The sequence below is a fragment of the Equus quagga genome, chromosome 15, assembly GCF_021613505.1.
Source record: "Equus quagga isolate Etosha38 chromosome 15, UCLA_HA_Equagga_1.0, whole genome shotgun sequence".
Lineage (NCBI taxonomy): Eukaryota > Metazoa > Chordata > Mammalia > Perissodactyla > Equidae > Equus > Equus quagga.
Window position 1 is genome coordinate 94,183,554 of NC_060281.1, and position 25,686 is coordinate 94,209,239.

At 63.2% G+C, this 25,686-nt stretch overlaps 1 protein-coding gene across 2 annotated transcripts; it reads right to left on the reverse strand.

Moving 5' to 3' along the window:
- Positions 1-792: 792 nt before the first annotated feature.
- Positions 793-25,645, reverse strand: RTN4R (reticulon 4 receptor). Of its 2 annotated transcripts, none has more exons than XM_046640426.1 (2): positions 25,422-25,645; positions 793-2,461 (listed from the first exon to the last, which is right to left on the reverse strand). In XM_046640426.1, the coding sequence occupies exons 1-2, from the start codon at positions 25,441-25,443 to the stop codon at positions 1,062-1,064; spliced, it is 1,422 nt and encodes a 473-aa protein (XP_046496382.1). In that variant the 5' UTR covers positions 25,444-25,645; the 3' UTR covers positions 793-1,061. The 2 variants fall into 2 exon arrangements, with proteins under 2 accessions (XP_046496382.1, XP_046496381.1); XM_046640425.1 differs by lacking the exon at positions 25,422-25,645 and adding an exon at positions 2,587-5,712.
- Between the last annotated feature and the right edge of the window lie 41 nt (positions 25,646-25,686).

Below are 25,686 nucleotides of genomic sequence, written 5' to 3' on the forward strand. Positions count from 1 at the left end.
CCCCCAACCCCCTCTGTTCTCCTCCCTCTCCCTGTTCCCCCAGGCCCTGCCCTGAGAGGGAAGGGGAGTCTTGGCCACGTGGCCTCTCTCCTCTTTGTTCTGAGTCCTCACAGGCCCAGGCCTTGAGAAAACGTGTGTGTGCATATTTCTGCCTGTGCTGCATGTGCTCTGCATTTGTGAGCACACATGTGCATGCACGTGTGCGCATGTGGTCCCTGCCCCGCCTGTGTGTTGTGTGTGCACACGTGTTGCAGGGGCATAGAGACCCATGTGGCCTTGCATCGGGGTTGGGCTTGGTATAAGTGCAGGGCGCCCTGGACACGTGCCTGCACAGGTGTGGCTGCAGCTCTGGTATGTGCGCGCTGGCAAGTCACATGGGAGTGGGAGGGCAGCCGGGGCTGGGCTGGCTGGGGTGGAAGGCTGAGCCCTCCAGAGACCCTGTGTAGCACCAGAGCAGATATCTCCACAAAGGCAGCCACATCTGGCTCTCACAGGCTGAGAGTGTGGTCTTCACTGGATACATGCCTCTCCCCGGACGCCACTGTCAGTCCAGCTGCAGGGGACGCTTGCTGACATCAGTGTCCGTGGCAGGGCCGGCTGGGTCACTGCGCATCTCTGGTGGCCGCCATGGTGCTGGGTGGAGATGGTCCAAGCTGCCCGGGCCGCACGGCCTGTGTGGCTGGTAACCCCCTTCCCTCTCGAGGCCTCCGTGTGCCTGTGACTGGGGCAGCCGTGCCTGCAGGGCACCCTGCCTCTCATTGCCCCTAGCACCCCAGCCCGAGAGGCCACGGCTTAAGAAAAGAGCGCTTTATTCCACGTCGTCGGCATTTTTACACAAGTAAAATAAAACGCGTATCTCTATATACCGCAATCCGGGTGGGAGGCGGCGTTCTGGAACAAACGCTGCCACCGTACCCTGTAAACATGATGGGGTGGAGATGGGGCGGGGGCAGGAGCGTCCGTCCGGGAGGGCCTGCCGCCCCGTGCTGGCTGGCCGCGTGGAGGGACCCCGTATGTACACACACCTGGCTGCTGAGAGAAGCATCCCAATCGGGGGCCAGTCAGCAGGACCCGAACACTGTCCAGAGCACCAGTGCAAAGCCCAGGGGTGCGAGGCTGCAGGCGAGGCTGGGCAGAGCGCCCGAGCCCTCTGAGTCACCGGCCCCACCACCCCCACTGCCTGCCTGGCCCAGACGGCACTGGCTGCGAGTGCGGTTCTTGCGGGAGCAGCCTGGTCTCCGGCGAGGGCCCGTGGTGGGGGGGCCAGGGGGCTCGGAGCCCTCAGGCCTCAGCACTGTCAGCGGGGGCTTGGCTGAGCCAGGCAGGGTCCCGAAGGGGGAGTCATTGATGTGCCGTGGGCCAGAGCCGTTGCCGGGTGGGCTGTCGCCGGACGGTGCACGTCCCTTGAGTGCATTGCCAGCCGAGGCTGGACTCCCGGCCTCCAGCACCGAGGCCTTGTCTGCGGCGTCTGGCTGGCAGCACTTGGGCAGCCCCAGGGGTTCCTCGTTGGCAGGCCCGCCGGTCCAGACAGGATGGGAGGGCCTGGAGGCCACGGCGCAGCCCTCCAGGTCGGTGGCAGCCAGGCGCTTGAGGTCACGGCCGGCCAGGCGTGGGGGCAGGCTGCAGAGCAGCTCAGACGAGGAGCCTCGGAACTGCCGCAGCCACACCCAGAGTGGGCGCGCCCGGCAGTCGCATACCCAGGGGTTGTCGTTGAGCCGCAGGTACTGCAGCGCTCGAAGGGGCGCCAGGGCCTCCGCGGGCAGCGCCGAGAGGTTGTTGGCAAACAGGTAGAGGGTCATGAGGCGGCCCAGGTCGCGGAAGGCGTGCGGGTGCACGCGGGCCACGCGGTTCTGGTGCAGCAAGAGGCGGTCAAGGCTGTGCAGGCCACGGAAGGCGCGCTCGGGCACGCTGGGGATGCGGTTGCCGTGCAGGAAGAGGTGCGTGAGGTTGCCCAGGTCACGGAAGGCATCGTCAGGCAGTGCCTGTAGCCCGTTGTCCTGCAGGTAGAGGTACTGCAGGGCGACCAGGCCACGGAAGAGGCCGGGGCCCAGCTCCTGCAGGCCACAGCGGTCCAGGTGCAGCGTGTGCAGGCGGCCCAGGCCATGGAACGTGGCGGGGTCCACAGAGCGTAGCTGTGAGTTGTCACTGAGGTCCAGCTGCTCCAGGAGGGCCAGGCCGGCAAAGGCGGTGGCATCGATGCGGGCCAGTGCATTCGAGTGCAGCCACAGGATGGTGAGGTTGCGACAGGCGCGGAAGCCAGCGGCCGGCACGTGCACAATGCGGTTACCGTGCAGGAAGACGCGCTGGCTGGCAGCCGGGATGTCAGCCGGCACGGCTTGGAGACCCTGCTGTGGGCAGCTCGTCGTCACCTTGGGCTCGTTGTAGCACACACAGGCGCCTGGGCACGGTGCCGCCACCCGCCATGCCTGTAGCCACAGCACCCAGGCCAGCAGCCGGTTCCCTGTGGGCAGAGGAGGGGGCAGTTAGCAGGCTGGGGGTTGTGCTAGAGCCTCAGGATTGGGCATCAGGACGGGCTGGGGTGGGGCTCAGGGTGTGCTGCCCCCCACTGCCCCCCAGGGATCTCACATGCTGTGATTCCTGCTCCATCCGCCATCTGGAAGCTGCTGCAGGGGAGTCACATGCTCCACACCTGGAACCTCGCCCACAGACGCCCACGTTGCCGCCCGGCACTCATACACACGAGCTAATGTGCCCACATGCCCCTCTAGCACTTGGTCAGAGCAGGGTCAGCGCGGGGACCCCACTTGAAGGCCTCCTGGGATGGGTACTCACCCACAGAAACCTTCTCGGGACTGCAGCGAACACAGAGGTCTCTGGACCTGTCTGCCATCCCTACTGGTCCCAGTGTGATCCCTGGCCTGTCCTCTGCCCCCAGCCCACAGGCCAGGCTGGGAGAGAGGCCCTCGGCAAACACCTGAGCACCAGACTGGCTGAGCTCACGCAGAGGAGCCCTGAGCCAAGGCTCAGGCCCAGGCCTGCCTAGCAGTCAGCTGCTGGGCTCTCAACAGCTTCCGCAGCAGCCCCTCCCCAGGGCCATCTCGGGCTGCAGGAGGGGTGGGGCTGTGGTTCAGACCCCCTGTCCTGCCCAGGCCCCAGAGCCCCTGAGGCCCCAGGGCTGCCCAGATTCTGAGGCCTCACCACCGTGGGGAGCTGCGCTTAAAGGAGGAAACGGCAGGGGCCTTGGTGGAGCCCGGAGCCACAGCCCCCAGCGGCATCCTGCAGGGGTCTGGGTCCCAAGGAAACACTGCTGGGAGCCCCAGGCTCTGGAGCAACTCTACTATCACAGGATCAGGAGCATGGACACCACCGAGTGCAGGCGGCCGGCTCCGAAAGGGAAGGGCGAGCACAGCCCCCTCCAGGCAGGCTGCTCCCTCCTCCACACATCCTCCTTGGAGCTGCTTCTGTGCTTCCTGACTTGGCACGGAACCTCCTGCAGCCTCCTCCCCTCGGCCTCATTCTCTGCTTGATCTCCTCCCGGGGCGAGGAGCTTACTCCTTCCCAGCCCATCACTCCCTGTGCAATCACAGCTGCCCTCAACCCTCCCACCCAGACACACTCCCCATGCTTCCTGCCCCAGTCCCCTCTCCCCCATCTCGGGGCCAGATACATTTGGGGCCTCACCAACGACCTGGACAGGGCAGGAGACCCCTCATGGGGCTCTGTGTCCAGCCTGGTCTTACCAGCAGGGCCACACGCCCCTATACTAAGATCACTGCCTGTCATTCCACCGTTAGAGCCAAGGTTCTTCCCGCCTCCAGGAGTGAGTCTATTAAAATGTGAATCCCCCAGGGAGGGTTATGGCTTATCAGCTAACACTTGAGTTATCAGCTAACACCTGCGTTGACAGCTAACACCTTCCTTGGCAGCTAGCTAAGAGCAGGATTCTGCAGACATGAGGCCGGCTGAGACCTGGGGCAAGAGCCAGGAGGGAGGAAGGAGACGACCATGGGCCATCTTCCCTTACCCAGAACCGCTACTTGGAGCCCGCCCCCCCCATGCTGTGGCCCCCACCACACTGGGTCTTCTCTGCTTGGGCCAGTGCAGATGCCCACCCCAAGCCTAGTGCAGTGGCCAAGAGGACTGGGCCCCCCTGGACTCCAGTCCCCAGGTCCTGGAGCCCCCTCCCACAGCTTGAGGACCTCCTCTGTGCTCTGCCTGCCGCTGGGGCTGGGCCATTTGTTGGCTGCCAGGGACATGGCAGCCCCAGGATGGAGGTCCAGAGAGGCAGCCCAGCCCAGGACCCCCCAAGCCCTGGTGCCCCTCTCTGGGCCGGCCTTACACAGGAGGCTGTGAAGGGGCACCTCAGCCTGCTGTTCTATTTAAACTGCTGACACCCTCTCCCGGCTCTCTAATTATGGGGCCTCCTTGGGAAAGTCAGGCCTGATCATGCCAGCTCTCACCAGCATCTCACTTGCTGTCACAGGATGTAACTGTGCTACAAAAACAGCATGTCCCATCCCCGAGACCTGGTGGCGGAGGACCTAAGACAGGGTGCGGTGAGCCCAGGTACTCTCTGGCCAGGCTCTGGGCCACACCATGTTACGACTGCGCCATGTCACCAACCACACCATGCCACAGTCCTGTCCACACCACTGACTGGGCTATGTCAGCAGCCACCCATCACGACCACACCTGCCACATCACTGACTGAGCTGTTACTGTCGCACGCTGTCCCGTCGCTCCCAGGCCTGAAGCTGTGGTCCGTGAGCTGGGCTGGTGTTGGGTTCAGTTGACTTTACCAGACCAGGCTGGCTTCACCTGCCCTCCCCAATCTGGGCCCCCAGGAGGCTGTGAGTCACATGCTTGGGGCTACGCCCACTCTGAGAACGCCCCAAATGAGGCTCTGGGGCTGAGCCATGCTGTGGCGGTGAGTGGCTGAGCGGCCGCATGGCTCAGCCTTGCCAGGAAACGGGCACTGGGCACAAAGACACCGCTCTGTTCCCGCCGAGCCAACTGCTTTTTGGAAACCAACTTCTGAGGGCCTGTCCCTCCGCACCAGCCCTGCTGTCAGCACCACGGCCGGCGGTGGACTTTCTCCTTGCTGCGGCCACAGTAATTGGCTCCAACCTGGCCCCCTTGGGGCCTGCCCGCTGGTCTCCATGGCAACCCCTCTGCTGAGCAAGCAGAGGGGGCGTCCTTTTACGAGATAATCAAACCCGACGTTGCGGCGTGGCTTCTTAGTCACAGCGGGGCCCCAGGGACACGGGCGACCCCACCAGGTAGTGGGAGGGTGTCCCCTGACCAGACCCCATGGACCTGACCCCTCCCAACCCTAAAAGTCCTCCCCATCCTGTCCTCTCGTGCTATCCCCCCATCGGTCCTCCCGGCCTCTGCAGCACCCTGAGCCAGAAGGCCTCTCTGGCCTCCAGATCTGCTCCCTCCCGGGTCCTGCCCACCCATCGGAGGCCCCTGCCCGCCTGCCTCTCCTTCCTCTCAGCCCAGCCTGCCCACTGGCTCCAGCCGGTGGCCTGCCTCCCTTCGGCCCACCTCCCACTGCGCCAGCCTCACTGGGTCCCAGTTTGTAGTGAGCATCCGGGGCCAGCTTGCCTCCAGGCTCATGTGGCAAGAAAACAGCCCTGCCACAGCCTAGGATCTCACTCTCGGAAGCCACGGTCCCACACCAGGCCACCAGGCTACAGGACCATTGCACAAACCCAAACCAGTCCCTTTCTTGTCATCCCCCAGGCTGATACTCACCCCTTCTGTCCTCAGGTCTCAGCACAGAATGGCTGAGGCATCCTCCGGTACTCTCCCCACAGAGGGGCCACTGGGGCTTGGCGACGAGCTCTGGCCTCAGCCCAGGTCTGGCTCAGGGGCCATGGCGGGGGCATGAGGACAGAGGGTAGCAGATCGGCCACTCCTGCCTTGGGGGGGGGGTGGGGGGGGACAGTGACTGGATTCGACTCAGGGCCTCTCCTGCTGGGGCAGCAGACGGGCAGGAACGACAGCTGACAAGGCCATGGAGCCAAAGACCCAGGAGGCTGGGGGATGTCAGGCCTGGGCTGGCCTTGAAGGGCACGTGCATTCTCACGCTGCCCCTGCTCCTGGGCAGCAAAGGGCCCAGGTCCCCCTTTGCGGTCACTGCAAGGGGGGAGGAAGGTGGAGGGAGGAGAAGCCAGAGGAGAAGGGAGGGCAGTGGGGAGGGCCGGGAGGCTCCTGGGGGCTCCCAGTAGTCGCAGGAGGCAGTGGGCGGCAGGTAGGCAGCCGCTGAGGTCAGCAGCTCAGGAGCAGGGACGGCCGCAGGCTGCAGGCCAGAGGAGGTCTCTGGTGTGCTCCCTGGCCTCCGCTGCTCCCGGGGCCCCCAGCCTGGGCTTGAGGTAAGCAGGGTGTAGCTCCCTAAAGTCCCATGGGGACACCTCTGCCCCCACAACGTGAGGCCATAGAGACAGCACAGAGCTGGAAGCCTGAGAGGCCCAGAGCACATGCTCCATGCCCTCGGGCTCTGATGCTCCCCGCTGCAATAGGGCAGCAGGAACACCCACTTTGGGGGTTGTTAAGTGGGTCCACCAGCTGGTATGAACATGCAGGAGTCAGAGCTGCATAAGAATCAATTGTCTTCTCAGTATCTTGAGCCCATTTTACAGACTAGGAAACTGAGACAGTGAGCGGCTAAGCCCTGGCTGTCTCCCACACAGAGTGGTCCAGGAGGAAGGGTGGGCGAGGGAAGGAGGCACCTCCAGCCCAAGCCTTAAGAGTGGCCACTGTGTAGCCCTTCTGCGGAGGGGCGGGGCCAGAGGCACACGGCTCCCTTCTGTGCCATCGGTGGCTGGGAGGGGACCTCTCCAGGGAGGCTCTGTCTGAGCTGCTGCCCACCCCTCAGGAGGCTGGGGTCAGGAGGCTGGGGAAGGTCTGGGCAGCTACAGCACAGCCAGCACCCGGGTCGGCTCAGGACCCTCTCGAGCACCAAAACTGTCCCGTGAAGGGTCACGTCACAGACCGCAATTACAAGGCAGAACAGGAGGCCACAGCTCAGCACACCAAGGCCAGAAATAGCTCTGGGTGGGGGTAGGGGGCTGGTGTCGTCCGCATGCCGCAGAGGGTCAGGGCACTCTGGCAGCGCTGTGCTCACACCCGCCCCTCTGCCAGCGACCAGCTCACCCGCCCACCCTCTGTCGTCCATCTGTCCCCCTCGGTCTTCACTCGCTTCTCACACTCCCCGCCCACCTTCCGTCCGTCCTCCGGGCCACAGACACGCGCAGAGGCAGTGTGCACGTCCGTGGCATTTCCGGGCCCCCTCCCTAGCTCCAGGTGCAGGAAGAGGAGGGTGACGGCAGCTCCTGTGGGGCAGCCCACCCTCGGGACCCTGCATCTCCTGGGGGCATGGTCGCCAACCCCTCGAGGCCCCGCTCCTTATTGATCTTCTTGGGGCTGTGGCTTCACGGGCCAGCTGGGCTGGCCAGGTTGATAATGGGCAAGGTCACCTGCCATGGCAGGAGGGCGCTGGGCCCAGGCTGAGCAGTTCCAGGACAAGCTATGTGCAGTGGGGGAAACTGAGGCCCAGCATGGGCAGAACCAGCAAGACCAACTGTTCTGTGCTGCCTGAGCCCCTCCCTGTCTGCTGAACTCTCCTAGTGGTCTAGTTTGTTGGTGCATTTTACAGGTGAGGAATATGAAGTTCGGTGGGGAAAGCCACTGGCTCACAGCCCAGGCCTAGTAGGATTCCCATCCCGATGGCACATGGTCACTGAAAGGCCTTGCAGGGCAGTGAGGGTTAAAGCTTCCCCACCCCAACCTTGCCCATCACCCTCACTTCCCAGGGGGTGGGCTGTGGTAGGGGCCGCGCTCACTCACCCAACCCTCACACACTCACTCAACAAACATGCAGGAGGTCTCTGGGCCAGGCGCTGCGCTGGGCACTGCAGGCCCGAGACCAAGATGCGGACCTCGGCTCGTGACACTTGTGATCCAGGAGGGGGCGGACCACGGCGGTCACCCCGCCACACGGCATGCACCACATGGGGGACTTAGGGGTCATGGAGCCTTCAGATGGCCCCAGAGGCAGGGGGCCATCAGGGGAGGAGTCCCAGAGCCCACCACCAGGGTGAGGGTCCAGGCAGGCCCTCTGATGGGCAGGATCCTCGGCCTGGCACCAGGCCTCGGGAATTACCCTCGGCCAAGGCTGGGCTATGGCCTGGAGGCTCTGGAACCTGCCTTCTCCAGCTCACGTCTCCACCCCAGGGAACTCGCACCAGGGGCCGAGGATGCCAGCATCTGGCAGCTCTGTCCGGCGAAGCCCCGTCCAGCCCCAGGACACTGCTGGTGCAGGCTGCCTCCCACCCCAAGGCTCCAGGGCCTCAGCCCGTGCCCCCTCCCCAACAGGAGGCTGCCACCTGCCATCAGGCCAATAAACACCCTCTGCCTAATTACCTGGAGAATTCTGTCCACAACCAGCTCATCACAGTCCCTCTGCTAATTCCACCTGGCGGCCAGCATGCGCTGAAGTTCCCAGAGGACACTAACAAGGAAGTGGCCGAGGGCTGACACACCCCTGCCCTGGGGTGCTCAGGAAGGGGGTATTTCTGGTGTTGGAGCCTGGGCCCTGCAACACCACACCCCTGACACCATGCCCATCTGTCTGGCCTGACCCCTTCCCACCACCAGCTTCTGTCCAGGAGGGGTGCCCAGCCTGACAGGGCCAAGAGTGCTGGGTCCTGCACTCCCCGCAAATCCACGCCAGCTCCTCCTGGGACCCTGCTTCTGCTGCCCGCATGAAGCTGACCATTCCTGCAAGGTCCAGAGCATCAGACTCCAACAGGGCAAAGTACACACTCGAGGAGCAAGCCCTAGGAACACACACGTGGGGCGCACACCCTAGCCATGCACACCTGGGGAGCACTCTCGGCCCTTCGGCTGCCAGGACCAGGGTGGATCAGGGCACAGGGGTTGCTGTGATGGGCCAGACAGACATGGAAGCCCTCCCAGGCACCAGGGCTGGAGAACTTCTTCTCTCTTCCGCTGTGGGACAAGACGAGAGGGCACACCCCAACATGCTCTCGAGCCCACGGCACTTGTCAAACATCAGCCGACAAGGCAGCCGGGCGGCCTCTGCCCGAGCAGGATGGATTACGCTGTGAAGAGACGAGCGCAGGTCTTAGCAGGCCCTTGCTGCTCACTCTCTGGGACCAGCCTGTGCCACCTCTCAGCCACCTGGATCAGCCCCAGTGCAGAAGGAGCGGCTGAACTGCAGCCACCTAAGCTGTCCCAGGACAGCCGAGCTCTGGCGAACACTCTTCACCAGGGTGGCCTGGGCCTCCGCAAGGGCTTTAACGTCTGCAGGGTGCCTGGGGGCTTTGAAACGGAGGTGGGGGGGCAGCGCCTGCCCAGACGGTGGAGAAGCGCAGCGTGGCCCGGCAAGCACCCTGCACTAGACAAGTAGGAAAGGCTGGTGCCTCCCAGGGGACAAGGGTTTCAAGAGGCAGCAAATGACCCTCCCAGCCCCAGACGCTCCCACTTCGGTCACCACCAGCTGAGGCCAGGGTACTGTGTCCAGGGGCCAGAATGAACTCTTGTCAGAGCCGATGGGCCCAGTGTTCCCGTTCTCCCGGCACCCGGCAAACTAGCCCGCTGGCCGCTGCCTGTTTTTGAAACAATGTGTTGTTGACGTCCAGCCACGCCTGTGTGTTTGCTGTGGCTGCTTCCGCTCTACCCCGGCAGGGCAGAGTAGTCATGAGTTACGGTGTGCCTCTCAGAGCTGGGATGATTTGCTATCTGGTCCTTTAAAGAAACAGTTTGCCGACCTGGCTTATGATAGGAACACAGTGAGTGCCTGCTGCGTGTGGGTGTTGCCATCTTCACCCTCACAAAGGCCCCACAGAGGTCACCTGAACCCCCACCTAATGAAAAGGAAACCAAGGGTCAGAGAGGGCCACTGTCCTGCCGAGGCCACACTGCTAGGGTGGACAGCCCGGTGGCCACTCACGGGGCTGGTGAGGAGAGATGGTGACTCTGCAATGCCCTGCAGGTCAAAAGAAAAACAATTATTTTGCTAAAGAGGCTGTGGGGAGGCTGGCAGTCAAACATGCATAAAAGAGGGCAACTTAAACCACGGGTTGGTTGTGAGGAGGAGAGGGCAGAGGGCCCAGGCACAGGGAGGAGGCACCGAGCACAGTCCGTGCTCGGAGGACGACGGTGACACTTCAGGGAGACAGATGTGGGGGAGATGGTTTTGGGGTGGGCAGGGGGTTCTCTGGGCCAATCTGGCTGCCCCAGGACACTGTGCCCTCCCCCAGGGCTCTGTGGCCAGTTCACACCAAGGGCAGCTCACTGGCCCGCCAGCATCACACTGCCTGCCTGGGCTGGGAGGAGGGGGCGTGGCAAGTCAGTTCTCATGAACTTCCCAGGACATGGGGATTCAGGCCGGAATCTTGAACAGAAAGTGGGCTGTGAAGGCCTGCACTCCTTGTCACCATCATCATCGTTGCACCGGTCATGTGCAAGGCCCTCAGAGGACAGCTGGCCAGGAGCTGGCCTGGAGCCCACCCGGAGCACAGCCAGCCTCATGCAAGGGCAGGGAGCCCCAGAGGCCAGTGAGCGGTGGCCACTGCTGGGTGGCCATGTCCCGAAACACCCCATTCCAGCATTGGTGCCTTGAAGCTGCCCAGGGGCTTCTTGGACGAGCGTGTCTCCCTGTCAGTCCACCGTTACTCCCCAGCCTCACCCAGCACCAGAGGAAGGAAAGGAGCAGGTGGCAGAGACGGGACCCTTGGCCTCCCTGGGATGGCCTAAGGCACAGACTTCTCTTGTTCCTGGAGGTTTCACCACATCCCACAGCACAGTGAGGGGGAGACCGTGCACCTCCACTCCTCGGACAAGGGCACTGAGGTTTAGTGAGGTGCGGTGACCACATGGCGTCAGGGAGGCCCTGAGTCCCAGAGACTCACACAGCAGAGTGGGGCACCATTTCCCCACAGTGGGTCGGCTCTTGAGCCTCCCACGCTCTGGGCTCCCTGACTTCCCCCAGTGCTTTGTCCTTAGCCTAAGCCTCTGTCCCCTGGGCTCAGATATGGGCTCTGCACTCCCTCATCAAGTGGCTGAGGAAGCTGCTGGCCCTCTCAGAGTCAGTCTCCACACCAGTGACATGAAGACAATAAGCCGACACCCGCCTCCAGCCTGGAAACCCCACGGAGCGCCCCTCCCAGGTGCTGGCTCTGTGGCCTGCGTCCTGCCTCCCCAGGGGCCGGAGTGGGGCCTCTGCCCGTCTGACCTTGGTCAACCCCATTTCAGGTGAGGAGCCCAGGGAGGGGGGGCCCACTGCTCAGGGGTGGCATCCCGGAGCCACGCCGATTGCTCTGCTTCCAGCGATCTTGAGGCCACTGCCACCTGGCCTGACAGCCCTGCTTTGTCCAGGAGAGGCTGTGTCTGGGCTGGAGGAGGGCAGACCTCACTGCAAGTGCACCTAGAGCCACCTGCCCACCTGCCAAGCTCAGCCCTGCGGAAAGAGGAGGTCCGAGACAGGCCTGAGCCCGCACAGCTGGCCCACCTCCTGAGCTGCCCGCCCCATCCCCATCAGCAGCACTGGCACACTCAGCGGCCCCCTCCCACCCACCCACCCACGCTGGAGGCAGATTCTCCCCCATTCTTGAGACCCAAGACGATGGTGATGGAGGGCACACTGAGTGGGGTGGAGAGCAAGACGAGGCAGCCGCTCCCTGGGAGAAACACCCACAGAAAGGGTCCCCACCACTTGCCTCCAGGGGCGCCCATGTGGCTCCTGCCTGATCACTCAGAACCTGCCAGTCGACAAGCCCCTCTCTCAACAGAGCATCTGAGCACCTTGAGTGCTTCCTTCGTGAATGGGACCAGAAAAGCAAGCATCCGCAAACGCGCCAATGCAGGCAAGAGAGAATGTGCCTCTGGAGGAGGAGGGGACAGTGCAGAGAAGGAAGTCAAAATTAGGACAAAATCCAATCAGTGTCCTCGTAGGGAGAGAAGAGGATTTGCAACAAGAACAGGGCGCTATGAACAAGGAGCCATCAGAAAACGAGAAGAGTGCCTGGAAGTGAAAAATAGAACTGCTAAAATTACAAAAAATCAATGGAAGGGTTGGAAAACAAGGTCAAGGAAGTCTTCCAGAAAGAAAAACAAAAAGAGGAAGAGAAAAAGTGATGAGATTCAGGAGACATACAGCCCAACGCCTGCCTCACGGGAGTTCCAGAAGGAGAAAACAGATGAGAAAAAAGTGATCAAAGAAATAATACTGGACAAGCTCCCAGAGCCGAAGAGCTGGTCCCCCACTGGGCGACAGCCCCCAGGGCAGACGACGCTCCCAGTTCGGCTTTGGGCCTCGGGGGCCAAGAAAGGCCTGGACTTCCGGGGGAAAAAGCAACGCGGTGGCAGACTCCACAGCACACTGGCCGCCAGAAGACAACAGAACTGCAATGGCTTCAAAACTCCAAGGAGAAACACTTCTCAGCATGGAATTTTGGACTGGGTTAATCCAGCTTGAATAGATGCTCAGAGAAGAGGACTCACAGATCAGTTCTTCACGGTGCCTTCCTCAGAGAGCCAGCTGGGGATGTGCTCCAGCTGAAACAAGGACATCAACCCAAAAGGAGGAAAACATGAGACCCAGCAAGCACTGGTGATGGAAAGAAGTCCCGGGTGGCTGTGAAAGGGCCACAGCACACTCAGCCCAGGCGGGGACAGCAGGACAAAGGCCTGGGGAGGAGGCCTCCGCCAGGAAGATGAGAGACCCAGCAGAACGCAGAGGCAGAGAGGAGCAAGCACAGGAGGGTGGTGGATGGGGCAAGAGGGAAAAGACAAAGTCAAATGCAAACTCTAGGAAAAACCAAAGGCCACACGAGAGCAGAAAGGTCACCACAGTCCCCTCCCCAGAGCCTCGGCAGCGGGTGAAGAGCACTGAAGTGACCTGGGTTGGGAAACACTGGTTGCGGATTTACCCGACCGGAGCGAGTCAGCACGCTGGGGAGTGTGCTGGGGAAGAGGGGCCTGGCGTCAGAACCACAGAAATGTGAAGGTAACTGCTTGGAAAACAGGGAGCAGGGCAATGGCAGCTGCCTCAAGGAGGATGGGGGCCGGGGGCAGAACAAGCCAGTTCTCCAGACCAGCCTCCAAGGGTGGGTGCAGGTTTTAACTTTGAGCAAGATATGGTTGACCGCAATGTTATCTTTGAAAAACTACTGCATATCTGTCACTGAAATCTCAAAAATAGAGAGAAATAATGAGAAAATAAAGTGTATCTGCCAGAAGGTGGGGACGAACATGGGTTAGAAGTGGGCATCTCTAAGACAGGAGGAGGAAGTGGGACTGTGCTGCCGAGAGGCATTCTCTGTGGCCTCGAACGAGGCCTTCCAGCACCCTGCTCAGCTGAGGGTGGCCGCGGTCACCCCTGATCTCCAGCAACACTCTGGGCTTTTGGCTCCGAAGGCCACTGCAGCCCAGACACTTGAAGGGACAGCTCCTGGACCGAAGATCCAGCTACGTGCTCAGATCTTCCATAGCCCCTCACCTGGATGAGGCCCCACCCAGCCCCTCCTCATCCCCACCCTGCTTCCCGTTCACAGATCCAAGCCCCCTACACCAGCCTGAGGACCCCTGGGAGCGAGGGCCCAGCGGATAAACCCGGCAGGGGGCCACCTGCACATGGGGCCTCGAAAACAGGGGTCTATGGCCCTGGGGAGGGCTCGCCTGGCCTCAGCTGAGCACAGACAGGCTCCCCTGGCCTCTGCAAGGGCCCCAGTCCCGGCTCTGCAACCAGACATGGGGCATGCAGGCAGGGGCGACGAGAATAAGTAATTGCTCTTTTATTAACGAGTGATAAATTATTCCTATATAATTGTGTGATGACTCTTTCTTATTTGAAATCAATTTGGGATGGAAATTGTTGGCGGCTTCTCACCAGTGAGGGTGGGAGGACCAGGCGCCGCTGCCTCCTGGAAAAGCAGGTCAGTGTATTTCGGCTTCTTCCTGAGGCTGATGCGCCAGGCACTCCTGGCATGCGGAGGGGGGTGGGCTGCCCTGGGGGCGGGAGCCAGGGAGACTGGCCTCATTTCCTCAGCCCTGTCCCCCGACGGGTGAGGGGTCAGAGCTGAGGCTGCAGCACTGCCTCTCCCCACCCCCAACACCTGCTGGAAGCTTGGAAAAAGTCCCGGCCCCCCAACCCATCAGACCCAGGGCACAGATGCCCCTGCCCCAGGCAGAGGAAGGGTCAGGTTGGGGGAGCAGCCCTTGAAAGCCCAAGACCTTGTGGGTACCACCCCAGGCACTGGGGCCGTGGCAGGCCGCCAGGGGCCAGGGGGCTTTCTGCAGGCCACATTCCACTCACGCGCCCATGTAACCCTGAGGACCTGGACAACGTGACCTTCTGCCCCACAGAGGATGTAACCAGCGCCGGCCAGTGTCCCCTGCCTCCCTGCCCAGGCTGACCATGGCTCAGCTTTCTCAAGCCTGAACAAGCATTTGCCTTTTGCCTCAAGACGTTCCTAATGATTTCACAACGCCCCCACCCCCACCCCTCTTCCCTCCTCCCCCAGCCCAACATGGAGGGTCCCCAGCAGGAGCCCAGGCCTGAGTCAGACAGAGCTGGTCCCCGACCCAGTGCCCCTGGCAGGCGCCTGATGCCGGGGCCTCAGCCTGCCTGTGTGAGGGGCTGCACACAGTAGATGCTCAATAACTGCTGAGCAAAGGAGAGCAGGAGTGCACCCCCGAAGACCCCCCTCACATTGGCCCTGCAGCCTTGGTGGCCCCTGGGGGCCAGGGCAGCCCCGTGCAGAGGAGGAAGCAGGTGCTTGGGAACGAGGGGCCTTCAGCGCGTGCTCCCAGCCTTGTGGGCCCAGCCAGCTCCTGGCAGAGCCCACGGCCCAGGCCTCAGCACCTCCTCTGGCTAATGTGTCCTTAAAACCCTACCCTCGGGCGGGCAGCTGGGGGCCTCCCCCAAGGCCAGGCCGGTGACCGGCACACAGTAGGTGCTCCATAAACGTCTGTCACGTGAACGCAAGACACGTTCCTCACTAAGGGGAGGCTGCAGGCTCTGCGAGGCTATGGAGATGGCCTTCCCGAGGGTGTCCAGGCCCAGGAGCGCCCACAGGGCACAGCATCCCTGTGGGGGACGTCCCCCCCCACGTTCACGTGTGGAGCCCTAACCCCCGGTGTGATGGTGTTGGACGTGGGGCCTCGGGAGGTGGCTGGTTTAGACAAGGTCATGGGGGTGGCCACGATGGGACTGGTGCGGTTCTAAGAAGATTCCAGAGAGCTCGTTTCTGTTCTTTCCACGTGGTGAAGTGGCGAGAAGGGGCCGCCTGTGAGCCAGGAAGAGGCTCTCACCAGAAGCTGAACCCGCCGGCACCTGAGCCCAGAGCCCAGAGCCCAGAGCCCAGAGCCCAGCCCAGGACGGGGAGAGGCCCACGTCTGCTGGTGAGGCCACCCAGCCTGAGCTGACTGAGGCAACTTCTTTCCTAAAACTCTGGTCTATTTTTCCAGATTCTCTATGCACACGAACTGGTGAAATCAGAAGTGTTTGAGTCTGTTCTGTCTGGTCTCGTGTGCCGACTGGACGGGCGGCTCTGCTCCAGGGAGGGTTGGGGAGGCTGTCCATGGGCAACGGGAGGGCTGCCAAGAGCCCCGTGTTGTGGGGCCCCTGCCCACCTGCTCAGGCCCGCAGGGAACGGGAGAGGGCCAGGGCCTCGGGCGCTGGCTCTGCCTTGGTGGGCGTCAGGCAGGTCTCCCAACCTCTTGGGACCATTCCCTCACCTGGAAAATGAAGACACTGAGACCCCTCACAGGGTGTGGAGAGGCCACACGGCTGCCACAGGGCTGTACACAGTGGGTGCACGGGAAGTGCCTGGCCACTCGCCCTTCAGGAGCATCCCAGAAGTGCCTCACATTGCTCCCAGTAGGGACCACCGCCTCCATTAGACAGAGGAGAGATCTCATCACAGCCAGAAAGTACATGCTGGGACCTGACCGGGCTGGTCCCAGACGCTGACCCCAGCACCTGCGCTGGGTCATGTGGCCCCCATGAGCCTTTGCTCAGACAGCACCCCCCCTGGACTGCCCGCCCTCTTCGCAGACACACCCCCTTGGAAGGACTCTTCTCCCAGAGCCCCACCACACCACCCTGTGGAGGCTGGACCCTTCCCAACTGGTCCCCCTCCAACACCACAGCCTTGCTGGGGTGTCCATCCTCAGACCCACACAGAACTTAGCCCTGATGGGGCCACTGAGGGAGCAGGTTCTCAGGCAGAGCCTGTGGAGCTTGGCCAGGGTCACGGCCAGCGGCTCCCACCATGGGGCATCCCCTAGGCCCAAAGGGTCCTGTGTGAATGACATGCTGGGCGGGTCTTGACCTCGCCTGGGCCTCAGGGCAACGTCGGGAGAGTGAACACACTGATTGTTTTCATTCTCCCCACGTGAGGACACAGCGAGAAGGCGGCCACCTGCGAGCCGCCCGGCAGGAAATGAGCCACAGGGGCTGGTGCGTGAAGGCCTGCAGCCCCTCCCTCCCCAACTACCTCCCACCGCCCGCCCGAGGAGCATACTGCCCCCTCTCCCATTGCCCCTTGTCACTGATGAGGACAGTCATGCTCATATCACGCTTCCTGTCATGTCGGGGGGGGGGGGGGACAGGCAGCCACGGCGTCGGGGAGGGCTTCGCAGGGGCACTGACACATCCATCCATCCCCTTGCCCCACCCGCCTGCCTTGGGCCACCCGGGGGCCAGGCCCCGACCCCAGCAGCAGGTGAAGAATGGAGTCCATTAGGGCCACCATCTGTCTCGGCCGTGACGGGTCCTCTCGGTGACATCCAGGAGGTATGTAGATGGAATATCTTTATGGGGAGAGTTTTTCTTTTGCCAATTTTTGAACAGGAAGCCAGACACTTGTCACACCTGTCCCCATGTCAGCCTCTACCTGACATAAATTGGGGCTGAGGCAGGGAGATGAAAGACAGCCTGGACACGGCCGGTGTGCAGGGGCCACGTGTCACATGGCTGGGAGCACAAAGAGTGGCAAGCTGGCCTCCCACTGGGGCTAGGCAGGGGGGCGTGCGGCTGTCCACTCCATGGCCTCCACCCTGTCCTCCAGCCTGAGACCCCCAGCCCTCTCTCTCTTCCCCGCTTGACCCTACGAGTTCCTCATCTGACCCCCATCTCCCTCCCCCCTGCCCAAAGCAGGCCTGGGACCATCCCAATGGCCCCAGCCACCCCCCCATGCAGTGGGCTGTCCCAGAGTCTCCGAGCTTCTGCTCCAGCCAAGAGCCCCCTCCCCCTCGGCCAGCAGCTCCTGCACCTCTTTAAGAACAAAGGCCGGTGTGGCCTGGGTGGGGACCCAGTGGGGGCACTCAGGCCTCAGGAGCCTCACCACCCCGCTGGCACCCAACCAGTACTGCTCCCTCCCAGCACCTCATGGGCTTTGTGGTGTCTACCTGGGACGTGGGGGGCCTTGAAGGCAGAATGTGTCACAGGAACCTAGGGATCCCTGCTGCCCAGCTCAGGGATGGCCTGGAAATAATGCTAGAAAGCATTTGCCGAGAGAATGGAGAGAAAAGCCAGTGGCCCTTGGGGAGCTGTCCAGGGCTGCCTCCAACCCCCATCCTGGAGGTGCACCTTGGGGCCTAGCTACCTAACCCCAGAAAGGGTAGGGAGGGCCTCCCCAGGGGACACTCAGGAACCACAGCCCCAGGACCCCCCTAGTCCCCCATCAGCCCCTGTCATGTGGGGAAGGCCACTCATGTGCTGGGTGGGGGACAGTGACAGGCCTGCTGCTTTCTCAGATGGCCCTGGGGATCTTGGACCCCCGTCAAAGAGACCTAAGAGAGCCAGGGGGTGGCTGGGCAGGGGTGTGACTGGTGAGGTCTGTGCTCTCTGAGGAGGAGAGAGGGGGCTGGCTGCATCCTGCGAGAGCAAGGGGCTCAAGCAGCATAGGCAGAGGGAAGTGGACAGTGGAGAGCACATGGGAGGGACCTCGGCAGGGCTCGGGGGGTGGGGGCAGGCAACACTGGGCCGCTCCCAGGTTCCTGGCCGGGTGCGTGATGGAGGCAGGAGGGAGAGCTGGGGTGGAGCGTCCTGTGTGACCTTGGGCCCCCAGCCTTCCTGAGGCCGCTGTAACGTGGCGCCCAGAGTGTCCTGGTGGCAGTCCAGGTCTGGTCTTTTTCTGGAATTCTGCTTCTAGCCACTTCTTTGGGGAAGGGAGGTTCTTCTGAGCTGGAGGCCACACTCAGGGGCCAGGTGGCCCACCTGCTCCTGCCTGGACCCCGCCCTGCCCAAGGAGGGCCCCACCACACCGCAGGCTGGTGCAAAGTGGATGGCGCGTGGAGCCTCCAAGTGGTGAGGTGGGCGTCCACTTCCTTCCGGGTCAGCTCAACACCCACCCGCCCCGGGCCCCTGCTGGGCCTTGGGCTCCTCGCAGAGACGTGGAGACCCCCACAAGGGCCCCCTCCAGACTCCCCAGCCGCTGGCCCTGCCTGGACCCTCATTGCAGAAGGTCCCATGGAGGAGGTGCCGGCCAGGCAGGGCTTCTTCTCTGTGCTCCCGCAGCTCAGCAGGGGCACCTGCTCCCAAGGGCACTGTGGCCCACCCTCTTCCCCACCACCTGCCTGAGCTCCACCATGGACCCCTCAGGGAAGGGCAGCTGGGAAGGACTGGGAATCTGTGGGGGCCCCACTGCCCACTGAGGGCCCTGGGAGCCCCATCACCAGCCTCTATTTCCGCAGCCAGTTCCAGGAGCCAGGGCAGGAGGGTCCCCCCTGAATGGGAAGGGGCCCCAGGAGCTGGGACGGTCAAGGTCCCATGAAGGGCTGGGCCCTGTGGGCAGCATTCACCACCGACTCCTCCTTTACAACATCCCATGTGACATGGAGGCTCAGATAGGAACGATCCCCCCAGGCCACAGCTGGCTCTGGGCTAAAGCCTAGGGGCTCCCAGTGCCAGGCAGCGTCTGCCCCACCCTTGCCTGGAGGACACCCCCCACAGGCCGGCCCCTCTGGTCTCTCTCTAGACCCGCGCCTTTGCTCATCAGCCGGGGTAGGGCTGCCCTCTTGCAGCCACCCAGATGACTGGCCTGCACCTGGCGGCCAGTGGCCATCCCCAAGGGCAGGGCTTCCAGCTGCTGTGTCTCCTGGGAGCTGACTCAGGGCACTGTCTGTCGGGCCACCCCACTGTTCACGGCTCCCTGTACCCTGGCCCCAGGCCTGGGCTGGACACGGAGTCATGGAGATGGAGAGGCAGGTGCAGTACCTGCTAGGTTCTGGGACCAGGGAGCCATGGCCTCCCCCAGCAGGGGTGGAAGAGAAAGTTCCCAAATGAGGCCCCCTGGCCCAGGGCCAGGACACAAAGGGGCCTCGCCCGAGGGTAGATGTGGGAGAGTTTAGGCAGAGGGGCCTGGCTGGCAGCACGCTTTAGGAGAGCGTCTCACTGCCCGAACGGAGGACCAGGAGGCAGGCAGGGAGCTGTGGAGTTCATGGCAGGCGGCCTGGGAGGGGCCGGTTGGAGGCAGGCCCTTGGTGAGGGATCAAAGGGGATGGACAGGAAGCAGGTCACGTTTGACACTGGACTTGCCTTTGGGGACAGGTAGAGGGAGGCAGCCAGGTCTCTGAGCCTTGAGCCGGGATGTGGGGGCTAGAGGAGCAGGTGGTATAGAGGTGATCACCACTGGACAGGCTGAATCTGGGGGACCTGGGATAGCCAGTGGAGTGGAGCAGGAGGGCCTGCTGGGAGTGGGGCAGCCCAGGGGCCTGAGACTGTCGTCCCCCCACCAGCCATGGCTGGCACACAGCAGGGAGGCAATAAACGTTCGCTAATCAACCACTGGGACTGAGGACCTGGGCAGAACTCAGGGTGCGCAGGGAGGCAAACAAATCTGGGGGCTGCGGGTTCCCAGCTGGCCTTGAGACCTCCCCCGCCTTCCACGCCCACTCACTGCCCCTTGCTCTTTACTGAGCACCTACTATGTGGCTGGAGCTGCCACATGATGCCATGAGCCAGTGACCTACCCTCACTGGCCCTGCATGCCATCCCCACCCACTCCCTCAGAGCCCAGCACCCCACATGCCTCAGACTTGGAGCACTTTCCCACCCACAGAGGCACTGAGCAAGGAACACCACCTCTGGTCAACAGCCACGGATCACGGATGAGGCTTCTGGTGACTAGAAACGGGTGGTGCTGCCCAAGGTCACACTGCAAGCTGGTGCGCACAGGCTGATCCGATGGCTGCCCAGACTCGGTTGGGGGGGGTGGGGCGGGGACTTCTGGCAGGTCCCGGAGCCCGCCCCATCTGGACTCTGGCAGGAGGCGAATAAAGGCAACATCTCAACAAGGTCATGAGGCTGGGACAGACCGAGGACATGGTGCTGGGCCCAGGCAAGAGAAGGGCAATCCAAGAGGGCTCCCAGGAGGAGGTGAAGGGCCTGGAGCTCTGCCCTGGCCTGAGCCCTCGGCACTCCACTCCCTTCCTCAATAGGCCCCTCACCCAGCTTCAAGCTCAGCCTGACATTTCCCGTGACATTTGCTGCAAAGAAATAGAGTCATAAACCCAAAGGTTACATTTGCACATTGCCTCCCACTGCCAGGAGAACCACGGTCCCACCACCCATCCAGGGCCGTGCCCGCAGAGCCTGTGTGGGATGGGCCACCCATCCCTGGGGCCCTTGCTGGGGGCCCAAAGGTCCACCTCCCAGGCCCTCTGAGGGACCTCAGCCGCTGTTACCCAAAATGTGTTCCTGGGAACACCTGGCCCTGAGGCGCATCACGGAGGAGTGTGTCAGGGAGGCCCTGCCACTTGCCCGCAAACCAGAGGCCGGGCTGCCTGCTGGCAAGGAGCTCCGTCAGCACCACTCCCCAGCCGGTTCCACACGCCCGACCACGGAGCCCTCGTTCAGTCCCACAGCCACTCCGTGGGGCTCCAACTCCACCGGGCGTGAGCAGGACGGCCAGCCAGAGACTTGGTGCTGACCAGCGCTGGGGCTGCCCACACTCCAGGCCCCGTACCGGGCTCCGCCTCACTGTCGGCCACGCCACGCGCCAGGGGCCTGAGTGGCGCTCACCTCCTGCTAGGCCCCCTGGGCCGACTGGGGACCCTGGTCTCTGCCCTCTGGGAGGCCTGCCCACAGCCCCGTCCTTTCGCTTGGCTCCTGGGCCTGGCTGCCCTGTCCTGGGGGGGGCTGCATCGCCCATCCTCCACCCTCTCCCAACAGGGCATGGAGGCCCGCCCCCGGGGACAGGACTGTCAGGATGTGGAGGGCGAGGGCAGAAGCTGTGAGAAGGGGCAGGAAGGAGGTGACCTGCAGCGCCGGCTGCACGAGTGGCTATTCCCAGAGCCGGTTCCACTCGGACCAGTGAGAAATTCGACCTCGGGGACCAGGGACAGAGAAGCTCTCAAGCTCAGCCCCAAAATGTTGGGAGGGGGCATGTGGCCACATCCCCAGGGGACCTGGCAGGGCCTCCACGGAGGACACGTGGGGGCCTGTGCATCTCCCAGAGTCCAGCTACACAACTGCTGGGCAGTGTGAGAGGCCAAGGTGGGTTTGGATAAATAAACTATGGCTCACCCTCAGGAAGTGCTTCCACACTCACCAGTGAATCTATGATGCACAAGAATAGTTCGCGACGTGCAAAATGTTTAAAATACAGTGACAAAAGAAGAAACTGCAGCACAAAGCTCCCGGTGTGGCGGACCCAGCTGGGCCCACGCGCTCCAGTAACGATGCAGGGAGACGCAGGGGTGTGGATGGCGCACCCTTCTGGCTAGGCTTCCACGTGTGGTTCTGTGACCTCCTGTCATTTAAAGCATTTAGTCCTACTTACTCAGGAGGTCACAGTTCACATCCCTTTATTTGTCTGGCTGAGGACAGGGTCCAACAGGCTGGGAATAAGTGACTGAGTGAGTGAGTGAATGAATGGGTCTCTGAGTGAACGGGTTGTCAGGAGCAAATGCAGGCTAGGATCGGGCTGCTGGAGGGAGTCGGAGTGGCCAGGCGACTGGGTAGGGGATGCTGAGGGCTGCAGAGGCTGGGCCTTGATTGGGCATGTGGGGGGCCAGCCCTGGCACTGCGGCACGGCTGCAGGGTGGGGTTGGGGGTGGCCAGGCCAGTTCCTATGGACCTTGAGGCCCAGGCTCAGTGGCCACAGAGGGTCAAAGGTCATGGCCCACCAGGCTGGGGGCGGGAGGCATGAACTTCATTGACCAGGCACAGCTTAGAGCCAGGAGCCCTCGGGACCCCCACGATGATGTCTGGGGGTGGAGGGGTCACTCACACACTCGCACATTCACTCACAGTCTCCCTCCTTCCCAGTCACCGACACACTTATTCCCTCACACACTCGTTCTCTCACTCAATTCGCTTCACTCATTCACTGAGGAACTCCTTGCTCACGCTCTGTTCTCCTGACCCTTCTGGATGCACAGGCTGAGACTCCGTTGAGATTTCCTGGCTGCAGGCCCGGGAGAGCAGGAAAGGCGGCCCTGGGGGGTGGGCTCCCTCTCCCGCACCGGCCGGCCCCTCCTGGTGCTGCACCGCCTGCCGCAGGCGTCCATGCCACAAGACCATGGACTCAGGCCCGGCAGGGGCTGCGCTGGCTATGGGTGAGCACGGGTCCCCTAACCTGCGGGCAGCAGAGGAAGGAGGTGTCCAGGGTCGCGAGAGTGTCCGGGAGGCTCAGCCACACACGCCCAGCTCCTCATGGTCTGTTACTTGAAACAAACCACAGCAAACAAACCTGGGCCCCGCCAAGGGCCTGGGGCAGCTCTCAGCCTGCCAGGACAGCAGGACTTTGCCCCTCGCCTTCCAGAGCCCCGGCTCACCCTGTGGTCAGGGTCTTCTAGAGACCTCCACAGCAACTCCTCTTGCTTGTTCAGACCCATCTTCCTCAGCCCTGTCCCTTCCCTCTCATCCACGACCACAAGGAGAGGGCCAGTCCCGACAGAAGGACCCCTGGCAGGCCGTTAATCTTCACAGAGGGCGAGAGAGGCTCAGGGGCTCTGCCGTCTCCCGGCTGGTGAGGGCAGAGCACAGAGGCCACCCCGCTTGGCCACCTCCCACCTCCTTCGGGCCCTCTCTCCCTCCCACCTCCGCCTGCCCGGCCCCTCACTCTAACCCGCCTTTGGCCTCCATGGGCCTTCATTTCCCCATGTGCAGATGGGCAGGAGGGAGGGGTCCGGCTAGCAGTGCCAGGGCTCCAGGAGGATCTGCCTGCATGGGAAGCGCTGACAGGGCTGGGGTGGGGTCTGGAGTATTTTGAAGGCAGAAGCACTTGGGTCAGACCTCACGAGACCCTCAGCCTTGAGGGAGGGAGGCCTGATTACTGGTCCGCGTCACAGGTGAGGAGACTGAGGCATAGAGAAGTGAGCTGTTACACCCAAGGTCACACACAGACGGGCGGCTGAGCCAGGACGCAAATCCAGGCCGTTCTTGTCCTGCCATCCCACACCCTGCAGCCAGGGTCTGGGTGCTAACCACCGCCTGGGTCTGTCCCTTGCATGGGAGCTAGCTCTCCCTTACCTCAGCTGGAGCAGCAGTGGGAACAGCACCCACTTTACAGATGGAAAGACGGAGGCTTAGGAAAGGGGAGTGGCCAGCCCCACTGACTGCTCTGTCATGGGGCCCACCTTCCAGCCCCCTCTCTGTCCCCACCTCACACACATTCTATAAGGATGGCCCACTTGTCTCCATTCTATAGACAAGGAGACTGATGGCAGCTGGGGGAGCAGGCGGTGTGGCTGGCCTCTCTGAGCCCTGGCCTGGGTCAGGGGCCTCCCCACAGAGAGAGTGGGTCACCAACGCCCTTACCCCAGTGCCCCACACAGCACCCGAGGCAAGTGACACAGCATGGAACCCCTTACCAAGAAGGCTCCCACCATGGAGAACCCACAGCAGCGGGGGCAGGGCCCTCCTGGGGCAGCTGCAGAGTGCCCACACATCCCCACCGGGCCCAGTGGCAGCGGCTGCTGAGCACACGGGGGAGTCTGGACTGTTTGTCACGGTGTTGACCTCGAGGTTTGGAAAGGGCCTTCCCTGCCCAGAGGGACCCAGCCCCCACTGGCCACCGCTGCCCCAGCATGGGAAGTGAGGAGGAGCGGCCAGGAACCCTTTTGCCTCACACCCTGTACTGGACGCACTGAACTAGCCCCCAACACACACTCCCAGGGCCTCTGCTCCAGAGTCAGGCAGAACCCAAAGAGAACCCACCTGGGTACACCGGGGCACCCACACCTGGAAACAAAGAAACACATGCCGACGTGTCCATAGGCACACACGGTCACACGAGCAGAGACTCACACGTGCGGATGCACACCAAGTTACACACACACACATACACACAGGCCCAAGGGGCTGCACAGGGGAAACACCCAGCACATGAGGGCAGGTGGACAGAGGTGGGGCCAGGCTCCGGTAGCTGGTTTCTGGTCCCTCTCGCTGTGAGCGCCGGTGGCTCAGAGCCTCCCCCTCCTCACGTGTGCATGGAGGCACAGGCGGGGTCCTGCTGAGGGGCCCTGGCATGTGCCAAGCATGGAGACCACAGCAGGCATGCTATGTGCATGTGTGTGTGGCCGTGGGCGTGCAAGCGGGGGTGAGGACACAGATGTGTACCCTGAGTGTGTGTGCGAGTGCACACTGGGACAACCTGGCATGCGTGTGCACATGCGGTGTGCAAGCATGCAGCCCTTGTAGACGTGCACGTGCAAGGAAACGTGTGTGCAGCCTGCGGCACCCTGGGTATCAGCAGAGCAGCCAAGTGGCACCTGGGGACCACTCTCTAGGCAGGGCATGCCCAACTCTCCCACAGGAGGTCACCCCCCAGCCCCCACTGGCAGGACCTCGCAGCAGGTCGAGGGAGGGGTCCCACAAAGGCTGCCAGGGAGGGGGTATTCCGAGCCCCACTACCTCTGCCCCCTCGCGCGGCCCCGCAGGGGCCCTCAGGCTGCGGATGGTGGGTGCTTCGCTGCCTCCTCCTGGCCAGCCCCGACCCCCACGCCCTCTACTGTTGCCAACGCCCCCATTCATGCCGCTGCGGCTTGACCCCAGCGAAATGAGAGGTCCTGAGCCGAGTCCGCCGGGCAAGGTGGAGGCGGCCCGATACCCCGACACCTGCTCGGTACCCACGTTTCTGCAAGCCTGATCATTAACCCCTTCGCGGTCAGGGCGCTCCGAAGCCGGACCCCGCCCTTCCCACCGGCAGCCCTCACCCCAAAGCCGGACGAGCGTCGGGGGCTACGCCGACCCGCCGCCCCCGGCCCTGCCGCCGCCAACTTTCCCGGGAAGCGGCAACTTTTCCTGCTGCCGCGGGCTCCGCCCTCCCGGGGCCCGGGCGCCCGCGGCCCTAGCCAGCGGGGCACTGCGGTGGCCCTCACGGAACCCGGCGACCCTTGTGCCTGCTCGCCCCAGCCCCGGACGCGCCCTGCAGCTCGGGGACTGCCGCCCCTGCCCGCCCCCGCCGCCCGGCACTCACCTCCGGCGGACGCCCTCTTCATCTTAGGGGTCGGGTGGGGCGCGTCGGGGACCGAAAGTCGCGTCGGGGCCGGCGCCCGTCTCCCCGCGGCCGGGTCCGCATCCAGGCGTCGCCGCTCCGGCCCGGCCCGGCCCGGCCGCGGGACAGGGCTGGGCGCGCTCCGCTCCGCCGGGCGGCTGGGCAGCGGGGCCGCGGTGCGCGGGGCAGGGCGGCGGCGCGGACTGGAGGGGAACTCACGGCGCGGGCCGGGGCGGATGAATGTTTT

Bases quoted from the DNA above. Each gene is read 5' to 3' on its own strand.
- RTN4R (XM_046640425.1), bottom strand. From the start codon at position 2,614: ATGGCGGATGGAGCAGGAATCACAGCAT. The intron at 2,462-2,586 runs GTGAGATCCCTG...CTCTGCCCACAG, and splicing joins TGGAGCAGGAATCACAGCAT to GGAACCGGCTGCTGGCCTGG.